Raw genomic sequence first — 14,638 nt, 5'->3', positions numbered from 1 at the left:
ATATCTGCAGTTGTCTTTCCTCTACCTTTGATATCGTGGCGTCCACTGAAGTGCTCTCCCTGCTCATTGTCAGTTCCACTCCAGGCCTGGTTTCCTGCCTGTGAGTCATCTTGCACCGCTGCTCTTGCCGACACTCAGGGTACACTCTAAATAAAGTGCCAAGGTATTCCACAATTGAAGGGCTTAATAACAAAAAGAAGCTTCACAAAGTAGTCTCGTGTGAAAATGAAAGTGATTGAAAGATGAGAAAGGCAGCAGTGGATCTTACTGTTGCTTGGACTTATAATGAAACATATTCTTCTATATATGGAGGTCAATTACAACGTAGATAACAGAAAAGATTAGAAAGGAATGATTACTGTCAGTGATGATGAGAAGCAAGGCATAGAAAACCAGAAAAAAACCCTGGTAAAATATGGATTTAACAGGCAGTCCTAATCAGGTTAATATCCTGAAAAAGTGAATTGCCATGTTGTTGTAGATGTGATTGGTCTTGATTGGTTATCTTACAGAGTCTTCTCACATCAGAAGTGGATTTCACTAATTTTACAAATCAAAGGGAGTATTACTCACAGTTGTTTAATGTCTTTTATGGCTCTGAAAGCATTTGTTCAAGTCTGAGAAAATAAGTCTAATGATGTCATCAAGCTGTCTTGGTTTGTGCTGTGAGACGATGGGTGCTTTTCATTATGCTATGTCTATGCTTCCTTGTGTCTTCTTTCCTCCCTCCTCCAACCGTGACCCGTAAATCGATCTCCTTCCACCCTCATGGAGGGTTTAAGGGATCTTCTAGTCCCTTAAATGCACCTAGAGGAGACGAGGAGCAAGGAACTACAGGTGTTTACTAATTGGTCAACTGATCTGATGGGACAGTAAACAGTCGGGCTATTGTTGTATTACAGCGGATCGGGGGAACTACCTGTGGAACAGGAATGACGGCTCCAAGAGCAGCTGATCATCTTTATTCATAAAATAAAAATTACAGAATTATGACTCAATCACAAAAAACACTCTTTGTTCTTCATAAGCCGAGAGGCTTCTCCTTTCTTTTCTGTTTCAGTACGTCTCAGCTCCTTCAGGAAAATATGATGCTGCACAGCTGCGTGTCTCCCATAAAATCATCCTGAGCCCGAAAGGGATGTCAGACTTTCCCAAACTAAATAAGCAGCATTTTATTTAGACATATTCTGCAGGCTACAGCTGTTTATAGCTGCTTTCAGTAATTAACAGATTTAAATTGTGTATTTGTATCTTTCTCTGTGACAGACAGACAATGATGTAGATCTATAATCAATTGATAATAATTGGCGCAGTTATCAGGTGTTTTCCTTCCAGCTATCACTATGTAGAAATGATTAAGTAACAGTTTCAAGTGTTAATTAATTGTACATGAATTTTAAGTTTAAACTTTTATTTAATAATTTATACATATTGATTGGTGATTTCTACATATTTGGCAGTTGAGGTGCTGTGCATCATGAGTAGTTGCTGTGAATTAAATTCCTTCACCCTTGCGTCTCTTCCTCACATCTCTCTCTCACATCCTGGCTGGGAAGAGCTAAGACGTGAGGAAGAGATGTGAGTGAGAGAAGTGAGGAGACACGTTAGCCATTCCTCGCTGTTCGATCTTGGCTTGACTTTGAAATCATTCTAGTCCGCCACCATGAAGGCCGAGGATCGAAGTGCAAGGAGAGATCCCCCCGAGGAGTCATGAGCGAGGATATATGAGGCCGACAGGAAGTCTTTTACTGGCAAACACATCTTTATTGGAATTCTGTTAGTGATTGGATGCTGCAGCTGATCAGACTGACATCACAGCTGTTTTATACCGCAGTGGAGAGACAAATAACAGATACAATGCAAGTGCAATACTCGAAAAAAATGATGTGTTTTTTCATTCACTGTCTAATTAAAAATGGTTGATCTGTGTTAATTATGATGAATAAAAAAAACAAAAACAATTTTCTTCATTGATTAGAAGGATTTTTCTTTTCGTGATCTGTCGTCTCCCCCATTAACCTTTATCATGGATACAATTATAGACAGGGAGAGGATGAGAGTCTGTCAGCAAGAAACACATTTTAATTGTTCATCATCATTTTCATTCAGTCACTTGTGAGACTGAAAATCCTAACTATAGTTTGATTTGAGATGTGTTTATATAATTTCTACTTTCCCTAAAACTCATAAATACTTTCTACAGTTTAAAAGACATACTAATCATAACGTGGGTTATTATATAATTAATTTACAATCAGAATATCAACAAATTAATAAATAAAATGTTCAGCAGCAGTTTGTTCAGCATCTGAGCAGGACTGATCTGAACATAGTATTTATGCAGAATGCAGGTTTTTATTAATATTTACCAGTTTAAGAGAACATACAGAGGGAAAACACTGCCTTTATTATTATTTAGACAGTGCATATACATGCAGATACTCAGCAGAAGTCACTACAGGCCTGTTAAAGCCAACTGACAGCTGAACTACCTGTGCCACCGTTATCAGAAACTAAGATGCAGGGAATTGGCAATGCCTAAAGCCATGCTAGCAGCATGGCTTTAGGCATTGCCAGGTCTCTTGTTTGGTCCATCTCTTTGGTCCAGACTCCAATATTAAAAACTATCAAAAACCTTCAATGGATGAACCTTAATGACTTTGGTGATTCCCTGACTTTTCCTTTAGAGCCACCAGCTGGTCCAAATCAGACTTTTTCCAATAATTTGGTTTATGACCAAATGGCCTACTGGTAAAACTCAGCTGTACTTTGTGTTTAGTGCTAATTAGGAAACGTTACTATGCTTACATGCTAAACTAAGATGGGGATCATGGTAAAAATGATACCTGCACTGTCATTGTGAGCATATTAGCATTTAGCTGCTATGGCTAAATAAAGCCTCACAGAGCCACTAGCGTGACTGTATACTCTTGTTTAAGTATAATTTAAGAAAGTCTTCTTTAAGTATAATTCAAAACACTTGCTGCAACATTCTTGCCTGTGATGACAAAGTGGGTAGTTGGGATGTAAAGATACACAAAATTCTTGGTTCAGCAGGCTTATATACCTCGGTTTTGGGGTCACCGTTTGGTATGTTACTTCACTCCAGCCATTCAGAACAACTATAAACACAACTCGTCATAAGAACCAACTCTGAGCGATCATAAGTCGAACTTCACAGGGAAACCATAATGCTCCCATACAGTGGTTCTCAATGTCATGGGAGGATCTTCATGCTCGGGTCTCTAATTTGTGTTTGTCATTCCGACGGCAGCGACAATGCATGAGCTTGGCTAACCAGGCTAACTTGGCTAAGCTGGCTAGCATACATCCATGAGCATGCTACAGCTAAGTGGTGCACTGCCAAAACGTTCCGGGTGGAACTTGTGCTCTAAAATTATAGTTCTGCACGTCAGAGTAAATAAATTATAAAACTATTTTGACAGTTATTGTTTGGGTCATGAAGCTTACCGAACCTAGGAGGTTGTTTACCGAATGAATACACGTACCGTTACACCCCTAGTAGATACTATTAAAGAATGTTTCAAATGTTCAAACATGTTTTTGATTTAGAATAGCTCTAACTTCAGGCATGTTCCTGAGATGCAAAACAAGATGTTTCATTAAAGATGAGTTTTTAAAATTAATGATTAATTAATGATGAAACCATTGAAATGTTTATCTTCGATGTGATACAACATCTGCAACAGTTGCACAAGTAGCAAAGAATCATAAAGTCAGTGAACTACCTAAGTATCTATGCTACTGGTCATACCAAACCAAGTAAGACTCACAAAATGCCTGAGAGCAGCTGTTGAATAGAGCAAGGGTTCATTTTGTTATTTATGAATTCAGCACTTGATTTTGAAGGGGAAAACTGTTTCATTTTTTCTTTCAAATGGTACATAGTCTTGCTTTAAGGGCTAACATCAGGGCTATGACAGGACTTCTTAAGAATAGGTTTTTACTTCGCAGTAGCAATTGTAAGTTTTGGGGAAGATGCCTGAATTTAGAGTAGAGTTTATTATGTTCATTGTTGCCTTTGTGAGATACTGGAAGCTGGGTTTCTATGGTTCAGTCAGAATGTGGACAAGAACACGACTGACATCATCTCCCAAATGGGGGCTGCTGATTGCATCTTGTGTCCTCATATTAAAACAAACTTAGATGGAGGATCATGGACATGGAAATCCCAGGAAGTCGTATAATCAAAGCTAGCTTTACTGACTCTGTCTATTTAATAAATACATTTAAAAAACGACAGGACAGTTCTTCACACTTTTTCAACTTAAATTGAGGCTTAGTTGTTTAGACTGAAAAACGAATGGATTTAGAAGACTGTCAATAGTGATAGTGAAAAAACTTTCCATAAAGAAGCCCCTCTGTTCTTCTCTCCACTTTAAACTACGGTTTGACAGATGGGGTTGGCACAGACACAGATGGTCTTTTGAATTTCACAACAAATCACACCTTATATCCTTTGACTCTAACTGACTGCACAGTGACTCTCATTTGAATTCACACAGTGAGCAATCAACCAAAAAAAAAAAAAAATGAATAGCAAAAAATGTTTTGAAGACAAAAATGGCATCCCCATAGAAAACGTTTCCAAACCAGGAAACCAAATTTGGGCAAAACAGTATTGCCTAAATGATGCTTGATTGATGAAACTTCATCAATCACACACATAAATTGTTTGTGAAGTATAAAAATCTTTGATTAGCAAAGGCATTAAAGTGATTCCTTTCATGCATAGGGAAGAATTAATCAACTTTTTTTAGAAGAAGTGAAAACTGTTGAGACGACTAATTAGAAATATCTCAGAAATATCTCAAAAAATTGTTGATCAATATATGGAATGATAGAAAAGTTAAAATCCACAAAGTGACTTTGGCTTGATGGTAGAGGGGAAAGTAATGTTGGTACAATAAGGGCTTATGGAGCAGTTTTGGCAACAGACCTTTTTTAAAGGGGGCTTTAGCATCCAACAATTTACCTATTTACCAATAATTTATTTATTTTTCTGATTTGTTATTCAACAAGTTTAAATTCTATAGCCACACAAGCAGCTTTGTGAGACAGAAAACAAAATCGTTGCATACAGAAGGTTAGGACATTGGCAGTAAAGCTTTTGTGCAGTGCTTTGAATTTTACAAGTAGAATTTAAAGTAAGTGGATAGGTAGCCAAATAGGATTAGCTGAGCAACAAATAAATGAAGGCATGAACATAAAGAATTGTCTCTGTAAGTGTTTAATTCAGTACAGAGTTTTAAATCCTAAACTACAAAACCACAAATATTAAATGAGTGCAGACATGAGAAATGTGTAATAAAAGATTGTTTCTCAATGCTTTGTGTCATTGTTTTTGTTGTGACTTTCTAGTACTTGATAGCCATAAATGTTGGCCTGGCCTATAGCAGATGGTATATGGAAAAGTGCCCCCACTGTTTCTGAAAAGCTAATCTTAGGCAAATAGGTGATTTAGACATGTGGATTCAGGGTCATAGATCTGATCTTGTTTGTTATGCTCCACAGATGGGGTTTGATGGTCCTCTCTCTGCACAGGAGCAGATGTACATCCTTTATGAAATCAAACTGCAGTGCTACCAGAACCTCTCCAACATCGACCCAGGGACCTCAGGTACAAAATGAAGTGATACAGTGTTACATTATGCAAAAGGCTAAAAATGCTGCTATGGCTGTTTACTATGATGTAGGATACATTATGTGACCTTTAATATAAAGACTGAATGGAAAGACCATTGTTTTTTATAATGGCATTTTACAATGTTTTCTGTACACAAGTACAGCCATTTTGTGGGTAGAGCAGAGAGGAGATGAGTCAGCAGAGTTGCATATTTTGGTTAGTTGTTCATAAGCTAATTTCTAAATAGGCTAACATTTTCTGAATTTGATCTTTTTATATTTTATAGTTTTTTTATTAGCTTTTTTTTGGCAAAAGGTGAAGGAATGAGTGCTTGAAAAAAACAATGTAGGGCATGAAATATGTTCTTAAGATATTAAAGTGTGTGCTAGTATACTGTATAGCAGAATCATTTGCAAAGAACAAAACAGTGACTAATGATGCGTAATGCATGGCTTAATTTACTTTCATGTAAAAGATAATCAGAAAGAAGAACGTTTTAAAATGTCATCAATTTACAAACATGTTTTTTTATGCCTGGGTGATTTAAAACCAACCAAATCAACCCAAAACTGTCTCACAGCTGATGAAGGGACAAGTCCAGTGAGCATGCATCATAAGTTTATAGAGGTAATTTCAGAAAGACATTTAGACATCTCGGTTAATGACTCTGTGTCTATTTCTGTTGGTTTTAGTGACCACAATATAATAGCTATAGCAAGAAAAGCTAAACTACTGAAGGTTGAGCCAAGGACTGTGCTGCAATGATCTTATGAAGCCTTTTGTGAAGAAAAATTTATTGTACAGACACAGATATTGCACTACACTTGTTCTTGGAGATCTTACAGACTATTGCTGACAAGCATGCACCAACAAAAAGATTCACTGTGACAAATACTTTGGCCCTGTGGCTCAGTGAGGAATTTAAAACTTGAATGGCTCAATGGGGTGAAATGAAATGCACTGCAATATTCAATGGAAAAAATATCATGAACACAGAAACAAGGTCACAAAAATGAATAGACTCAAAAAAGATCTCATTACCAGAACAAAATTCATGAAATAAAGCATGATGGGAAGAAATTATGGAATACTTTTATTAGGTAGGTTTAAAGCAAATAACCCTTCCTTCATAGAGTCAAGTGGCAAATTCATTTCAAAGCACCTTGAAATTGCTAATAATTTTAACAACTTCTGAATAATTCAAATGGTGAACTATTTGTAGAATTAATTCATGAATTCATTGTGGAAAAACAAATATGGTAGGTTTAACTTCAAACCAGTACAACTAGAGGAGGTAAAAAAAAAACAAAAAAAAACACTTCTAATCTCAGTAAAAAATGATAAACAATCTGGACTGGATAACCTCGATGGTTAATTAATAAGAATTATTTATTGGAATTTTTAACTTGCGCCTGAAGGAAAGTGTTTTCCCTCAAACATGGTAAATTGCTAAAATAATTCCAATATCTAAGAACAGCAGGATTAATATTCCTCCTACTCTTAGTAAACTTACGGAAAGACTAGTCTTCTCTCAAAACTATTAAACTATTTCTCAGTCAATGGCTGAGTTTCAGCATACCTATAAAGATGGCCACTCAACCTGTACTGCCTTAACATAGATGACTGATGACTGGCAAATAGATGATAAAAAAAAAAAAATGTTGGTGCTGTCTTACTTGACTTCAGAGGTGCTTTTGATGTAATTGACCATGAACTATTACTGATTACTGGTTTCAGTGCAAATGCTGTCAGCTGGGTGAAAAGTCAGTAGTTTGTGTACTTTGATGGGAGTTTTTCAGCTACAAGAAAGCTTGAGTGTGGGAATTCCCAAGGTAGCTGCCTTGGTCCTCTCCTCTTCTCAATTTTTACCATCTATGATGATGTAAGCTGATGATTCTACATTGTATAAGTCCGCTAACAGTCTAAATGAACTAGATGATGTTCTGCAAAGTGAACTTAAATGTGTGTCAAATTGGGTAGAAAAAAATGAGCTTTTGCTAAATGTATCTAAAACAAAGTCTATTGTCTTTTGTTCGAATCATACATTGAGGAGTTAGTTGCTTCTCTGCCTCTAAATGAAGGGTCTAGCTTTGGAGCAGTTGAATGAAGCGAAGCTTTCAGATGTCACCCTGGATGAACAACTTATCTGGTCTTGTCATATTGATAGGATTGTAGCCAAAACGGGTATTGCAGTGTCTGTCATCAGGAGGTGTGCCTATTTCCTGACTGATCACTCAATCAGACAGATTATACAATCGCTGGTTCTGTCTCCAACTTGTGCAGAACAAAGCTGCACGTCTAGCTCTTCACTGTTCATCCAGGACGAGTGTAGAGGGCATGCATTATGCTCTCTGCTGGCTAAAAGTTGAGTTTTTTTTCCCCATTACATTTGTACTATGGCCAAGCCTAAAAGTTTACACTCAAAGATTTCATATATCAATGACAGAAACACTACCAGACAGATAACACAAGGTTATGTAGTAGTCCCTGCACCTAGAACTTGTGCAATGCAGAAATTGTACAAGGTTTTTCTTTTACAGAGCTACCACTCGATGGAATGTGCTATCATTTTCCCTAAAAAACTAGCAAGGTGTCTTTTAAGAAAACAACTAAAAAAATTGATTCTTTCTAGATAAGTGAAGAAATAGTTTTTGTCAGTTTGAGAATGACCTGTCAACTGTAGTCTGGTGTATGACTGTATGTCTCTTGGTCTTATTGTTGCCTCCCAGTTCTGTTCTATGTGTTTCATTTTGCGACTAAATGCTTTCCCTCCTGGTGGAAACAGAGTTTTGTTTCATTCTATTTTATTTTATTTTGTTTTCTCTGTTTATTGTTAGACTTCTTATCATTGTCATTGTTGGAGATATGTTTGTCTTTTGTATATGGCTGGGAAATGTGTCATTTGAATATACCGATTAAGAGGGCTCTGTGAGGGACCAATCTGGGGGGTGCTGGGTGGGTGTGAGGACTTTGGGTTTTGGGTATTGTTGTTAAGTGTTTATACATGTTGTATGTTGAAGAATAGTTGCTACCCTGGTGGCAACTAATGGGGATCTAATTGAACAAATAACAAATTATGATCAAACCAGAGTGAAGTTAAAGTTAATTTACTGCCACAAAGAATAATTTGCAGTGCAATGTGAATTAATATGCTCAAACTAAAATATTACAATATTGGTCCTCAAAAAACAAAAGACTGACAAGATCACTGTGTGTTTGTGTGTGTTGGTTTCATCTCCTACTTGCTGCAGACGAGGTGTGCCCTCCAGACTGGGACGGTCTTATTTGTTGGCCCCATGGCTCCCCTGGGCTGGTTACCAAGGTTCCCTGCCCCTCTTACATCTATGACTTCAATCACAAAGGTTAATATTTTTTTTCTCACTATTTTGTTTTGGGAGTTTTGTTTGGAAGTTTTAAATTATTTGACATTTATGGAGAGGCTTATATTCCAGCCAAACTGAAAGGAACTTATCTTAATTGAATGTCATCCATGTTTATGATTTGACTGTTGCACAGATTACACTACTGTTATTACATCTGCACTTGCTTGGCAGTTTTAGACCTCAACATTGTTCACACTGGAGTTGGATACACGTTACTTACAAACATGAACGTGAACCATCTACACAAAAACTTGGCCTGTAATGTGAATGTAGCTTTAGGCAGGCTTGTGGGCAAGTGCCCATGAGATCCACCCATACTCCAGAACAGAACAAAACAACAGTCTAACGTTAGACATGTTCGCCTCTTGTGAGTAGTTTTCCATCTGTATGAAATGTTTAAGTCATGACCAAAACCGTAATTGAAATAAAAATATGTTGTAAATGTCCGAAATTATGTAAAAATATGTGTTTACAGGATATGCTTACAGGAAGTGTGATGGCAATGGTTCCTGGGTGTTTGTGGAGCTCTGGAACAAGACATGGACCAACTATTCAGAGTGTCTGCGTTTCCTTCAGCCCACTGATGAGGAAGGGAGAGTAAGTACGGCTGTGAAATATGTAAGCAGCAGCTGATTTGATTAACTAATCCAATTTTTACTCATACAAATGCATGGAGGCATGTGTTAAACATGTAGATTGTTAGCATACTGTATGCCGCCATAAGAGCTAAAAATCCCACAGGATCTCTCGGGGAAGCTAATGTGGGGGCTGACTGTGAATATTCTTTGATGTCCTTTGAGAAATGAAATCAGATGAATATGCTGGGTTGCTGTACGTGCTTTATGTTATGTAAGGACACAATGTGCAAATTTGGCTGTTTGTTGACATTCACATCCTACCACAACAAATGAAAAGCTCCCAGGAGCTCCCAACGTTACCCCTTAATATGTAGAATGTCAACTTTTCACCCGTTACCACATGAGTATTTAGCAGTTCATCTGGAGTGGTTTTCATTCTCAGGCTGTTTCATCCGTTTCATCATCTGAATAATTTTGACAGGTCTCAGGAGGAAAAAACTATATTATTTCATCAGAAAAAAAAGCACTGAAGTGTTTTTTTCTTAACTCCTACGTCTGCAATCGAAATACCAAAAGATTTATCTTCTGTCCTCATGGACGAAAAGAAGCTTCCCCAGGTTGGGAAGCTAAATTGATAAAGATGTAATAGTAACTACTCTTGGAAATTAAATCTGCACTTGTTAGGATAGGGGCACCACCCTTATTGAACAGAATAAATAAAGAAACAAATTAATCAGTCTTATACCCAAGATTTGGAATTCTTTCCAATACATCGTGTTCTTGGGAAGCAGAAGACAGAGGTCAAACAGACAAAATCTTGCTGATAACTTATTCATAGCTAAATGTATAAAGACGACATGATGAAGAAAGTAATGAAGCAAATGGATAAAAGATATTTAAACGGTGAGATAAATTGGTCACCGAGTCGAGGTACGTGATTTAAGTAGGCAATCAGCTTCTCTTAGGGGATTAATTTCTTATTCGACATCAGCTCTTAATCACAAGAGGGCCTTGATTGGCCTGCTTGTTGCATTGTTGCAGAAATGAGTCCGTTTCAGCTAGTTCTGGACTGGAGTTATGAAAACGAACATGCAACTCGACATGGACTTGTCTGCTGTAACATGTCACTTAATTGAGAGTTGATTGCCTGACTTTACTTCTCTTGAGACTCTTAAAAGTATGGAGGAGGGCTGAAGTGGATCCCCATCTTGGTTTGCATTCTTTAAATTTTGACGAGGAGTAAACTATGTGACTCCTGTGAGACACATGCATAAAATGACACATAAGCCTCCATCAAATAACTTTCTTGTGTTTGGTGTGATTTTCAACATTGTTTAATTGTAATTGGCACGCTCGGCATTGATAAAGTGGAATGATTGGCTTGTCAACACAGCTTTGTTGTGTAGGCATAGTTGATAAATGCCGCTGCTCACAAAAAAATGTATTAATGTTTTTTTTTTTCCTTTTAATTTGATTCAAATGTTTTCTTAACATCACTCCAGGAAATCATATTTTTTATTTTCACAGAACAGATGACAAGTACTTCCTCAACCAAAATCCAAAACTTAATGGGTTGAATACAAAATGATGTAACAGTTATGCTTCTGGTAGTGTTGCAGTGCAGACGTGTTTTTCTCTCCTTTAATTTCCTAAATATTCTTCCAAGGGAGCTATTACTGGTTACACTGGTTCTAATGAAAGCATCTATAGTGGAAACACGGAACGGAGCAAAAGTTTACGTTCAGGACATGGGAAAGTTTCAGAGCTCCGTCACAGACTTAGCTGCTAGCCTAGCCTACCACAGCATACAAGCTCCACCCACCATCAAAAGACAACATAAAAGCTATGTCTCCAAACCCAACAAAGTTGGTAAACTGCATGGACTGTGAGCAAATGAGTGAGAGGATAACGCAGCTTGAAAAGAAGATGAGAGTGAGCAATTCATTAACTCTGTAGCAGCTAATATACGAGGTACAGAGCTACCAAATGCTAACAGACAGACACAAACATAGAGCATCCCAACACAGACTTAGCTGACACGGTCCCCTGGATTTGTTCTTACACCACTGGATTAGCTGCTGAGGCTCCCAGGACTTGGTCTAATGCCATATACAGCTCCGGACTAGCTGCTGAGGCTCCCACACCAGCCTTCCCTAATGACGCTGGCACTCACAGGAGATAGCCCGAAAACATTAACTCCAGTCCGGACTTGGTCTGATGTTGTCTGCCGCAGAGGTAAATCCAGCAGAAAATCAAATAGGAGAGCGCCAATACTCACTCCACCACCTGAACTCTCATAACACTGAATGAAAAGTGTGAGAATTCTAACTGTGTTGAACCCAGGGAAGCTATTCACATCATTCACATGAAGGCTAATCAAAGCCCAAAAAACAGCCCCAAAACCACTGAGCACAGAGAAGCTAATCCGAGGGCCAGAAAAAACACTGCTAATTCCCCACCTAAGTCAGGTACTATTTTTGTGGAGACTCTATAACCAAGCATGTAAAAATGGCAAAGACTGAGAATCTAACCATGGATGAAACATCTGTCAAGAAGCTAACAGGGCTATTGCCAGTTATCCTCACTACATGTCCAAGTAATATGAAAGTTATTATCCACACTGGGTCTTTCAACATTCTGTGAAAGAAAACTGACTCTGAAATCCTGAAAAAAAGACTTTTCACTGCAACTAGAAAAACTGAGTGACTATAAATCACAAGATGTACTCATTTCTGGACCAATTCCAACTTTTAAAAAGGAATCGAATACACGGCTGACATTGACATGCTTTACCCATGGGATAAAGTTTACTGACAACTTCAGTATTTTTTGGAACTGTAAAGCATACTCACCAATCAAGGAGTTAGTTAAAACTCTTCAAATTGATTAACTATTAAACAGCATGAACCACAGATGATGAGATAGACCCCTGCCACTCCCTTTAATATACCAGTGATATTAAATAGCTGGTGGCTGGGTCAAACACATTGTAGCAATCACAGACCATCTGGTACCTGTTTCAGTAATCTTAAATTTGTCAATGTCCAGCCACAGCCAGTCTCCTATCACAGAGTCTCTATGGCTGAAATTAGCTCTTTTCAATGTCAGATCATTGGCTAACAAATCCTTTAATTATTTGATAACTTAAAAGAGCTTGCATTGTATGTTTTTAATTGAGACCTGGCTAAACAGCACTACTGGTGTAGCAACACTGATAGAGGCTTGTCCTCCAAACTATACCTTTTATCAATCAGTCAGACAAAGGAGGAGGGATTATAGCCATTTTCTCTACACAGTTTGTGTGTGATGACATAGACTTGGGTGAGTTTACATCCTTTGAATATTTTGCTCTATCAGTGCCCATCATTACATTATATCAGCCACCAAAATATTCATCATTATTTCTACAGGAAATTTAAGAGCTGATCTCACATGACCGGTTAATCCTGAACGGAGACCTGACTGTACATATTAATAAAAAGAATGGCTCCAAAGCTATGGAGCTTATGAATTTATTGGACAGCTTTGAACCCACCCAACATGTAAATGAAGCCACTCATCAGCATAGTAACACTCTAGACTTGGTAATATCAAAAAGGGTTAAACATTGATAATGTTTCAGTATTTGAATCACCTATTTTTGACCATCATTGTGTGTTTTTTGATGCCAACCTAACCGAACAAAGAATAAAAGGGAATTTTTGGTTTAAAAGAGATTCCTAGATGACAAGGCTGAAACAATGTTTTTTTTTCTTTGTGCCTAGTTTATAAAATTTTAAATGGTTTGGCCCCTCCTCCACTATGTGACTTAGATCCTCCAGAATATTCTCTATACAAAATTGTACCATACCATTTCGTTGCACTGCATTTGGGCAGTCAGCTTTCTCTGTGAAAGCCACAAAAATCTAAAAAAATCTACGAAAGACCAATCAGCTGTGTGACCACTGAGTCTAGTTTATATTATTAATTTTTAATTGACATTGTGGGTGTATGTGATGTGCTGTCGTGTGTAGCTTTGTATTTTGTATGGTGTGTTCTGTTTGGGTTTTTTTTGTTTGTTTTGCTTTGTTTTGTTTGTCAGGTTGGGGAAGCAGGAGTGGACCCAAACGCGGAGGCCGGAACGCAGATTTGATGAAAATCTCCTTTAATTGTGGATGGTCAAGAACAGGCAAACAGAGCTGAACAGAACAAAACAAAACAAATGATCCAACAAAAACTCAAAACCAGACCTTAAATAAAGACTAAACTAATCAGGGAATGGGGAACAAAGGGCAGGCTGGGAGTGATTGGCTGAGGAAACACAGGAAGCAGAGCACGGCTGACGAGACTGATACAGGGCAGGTGTGGGGAAGATACAGAGCAGAGCAGGGCTAACGAGGGTGATGCAGGGCAGGTGAGGAAGAGCACATGAACTCACAAGGGAAACACATCAACAAAACCAAAACCCAAAAAACACAAAACTCCAAATACAACCCACACCAACCCGTCCAAGAACCACCATGAACCCAAACCCAAGTACACAACATGCCAGGCCAATCAACAAAAGGCAGTCCAAACCCACCACCCAAATACAACAAGAAAACCCACATGACCAGAAGGACTAAACGGAAGTGCAAACCAGGAAACCCCAAAGAACACAAAAACACAAAAAGACCAAAAAACACACAAAGTCCAGGCAGGGTGTGACATTGTTTTTTTTTTTTTGCTTTGTACTGTTTGTTGTTGTGCTATTGTATGTTTTGATTGTGGGGGACTACGGATGCAAATTAGCTTTGAGCTAACTCCAGTGCAGTGCATCTTTAATGTTTAAAACTGCACACTGTCCCAATCAATAAATCAAATCAAATATTAAAAAAAATATATATTATGAGATCATTTTAGTCATACAGCTGTGACTGCCCTTAAAATGACATGGTTGAAAATTTCAACAATGCATTATCATCTGCTTTAGATACTTTTGCTCCACTAATGGTTAAAAAGCAGACAGAATCTCCCTATGGTTACACAATAATAGTGTTAATGATATCAAG

At 37.8% G+C, this 14,638-nt stretch overlaps 1 protein-coding gene across 1 annotated transcript in view; it reads left to right on the top strand.

Annotated features, from left to right (window-relative positions):
- The first annotated feature begins 5,535 nt into the window (after positions 1-5,535).
- pth2ra (parathyroid hormone 2 receptor a) overlaps positions 5,536-14,638 on the top strand; it is a 62,925-nt gene continuing 53,822 nt past the window's right edge. The window contains exons 1-3 of the mRNA XM_067603138.1: positions 5,536-5,641; positions 8,899-9,009; positions 9,506-9,627. Of these exons, the coding sequence (XP_067459239.1) occupies positions 5,536-5,641; positions 8,899-9,009; positions 9,506-9,627 (339 nt within the window). The remainder of the gene's footprint in view (positions 5,642-8,898; positions 9,010-9,505; positions 9,628-14,638) is intronic.

This window comes from Thunnus thynnus, chromosome 11, assembly GCF_963924715.1.
Source record: "Thunnus thynnus chromosome 11, fThuThy2.1, whole genome shotgun sequence".
Taxonomy (NCBI): Eukaryota; Metazoa; Chordata; class Actinopteri; order Scombriformes; family Scombridae; genus Thunnus; species Thunnus thynnus.
Note: the sequence above shows the minus strand (reverse complement) of the source record. Positions and strands in the feature narration are given on the sequence as shown.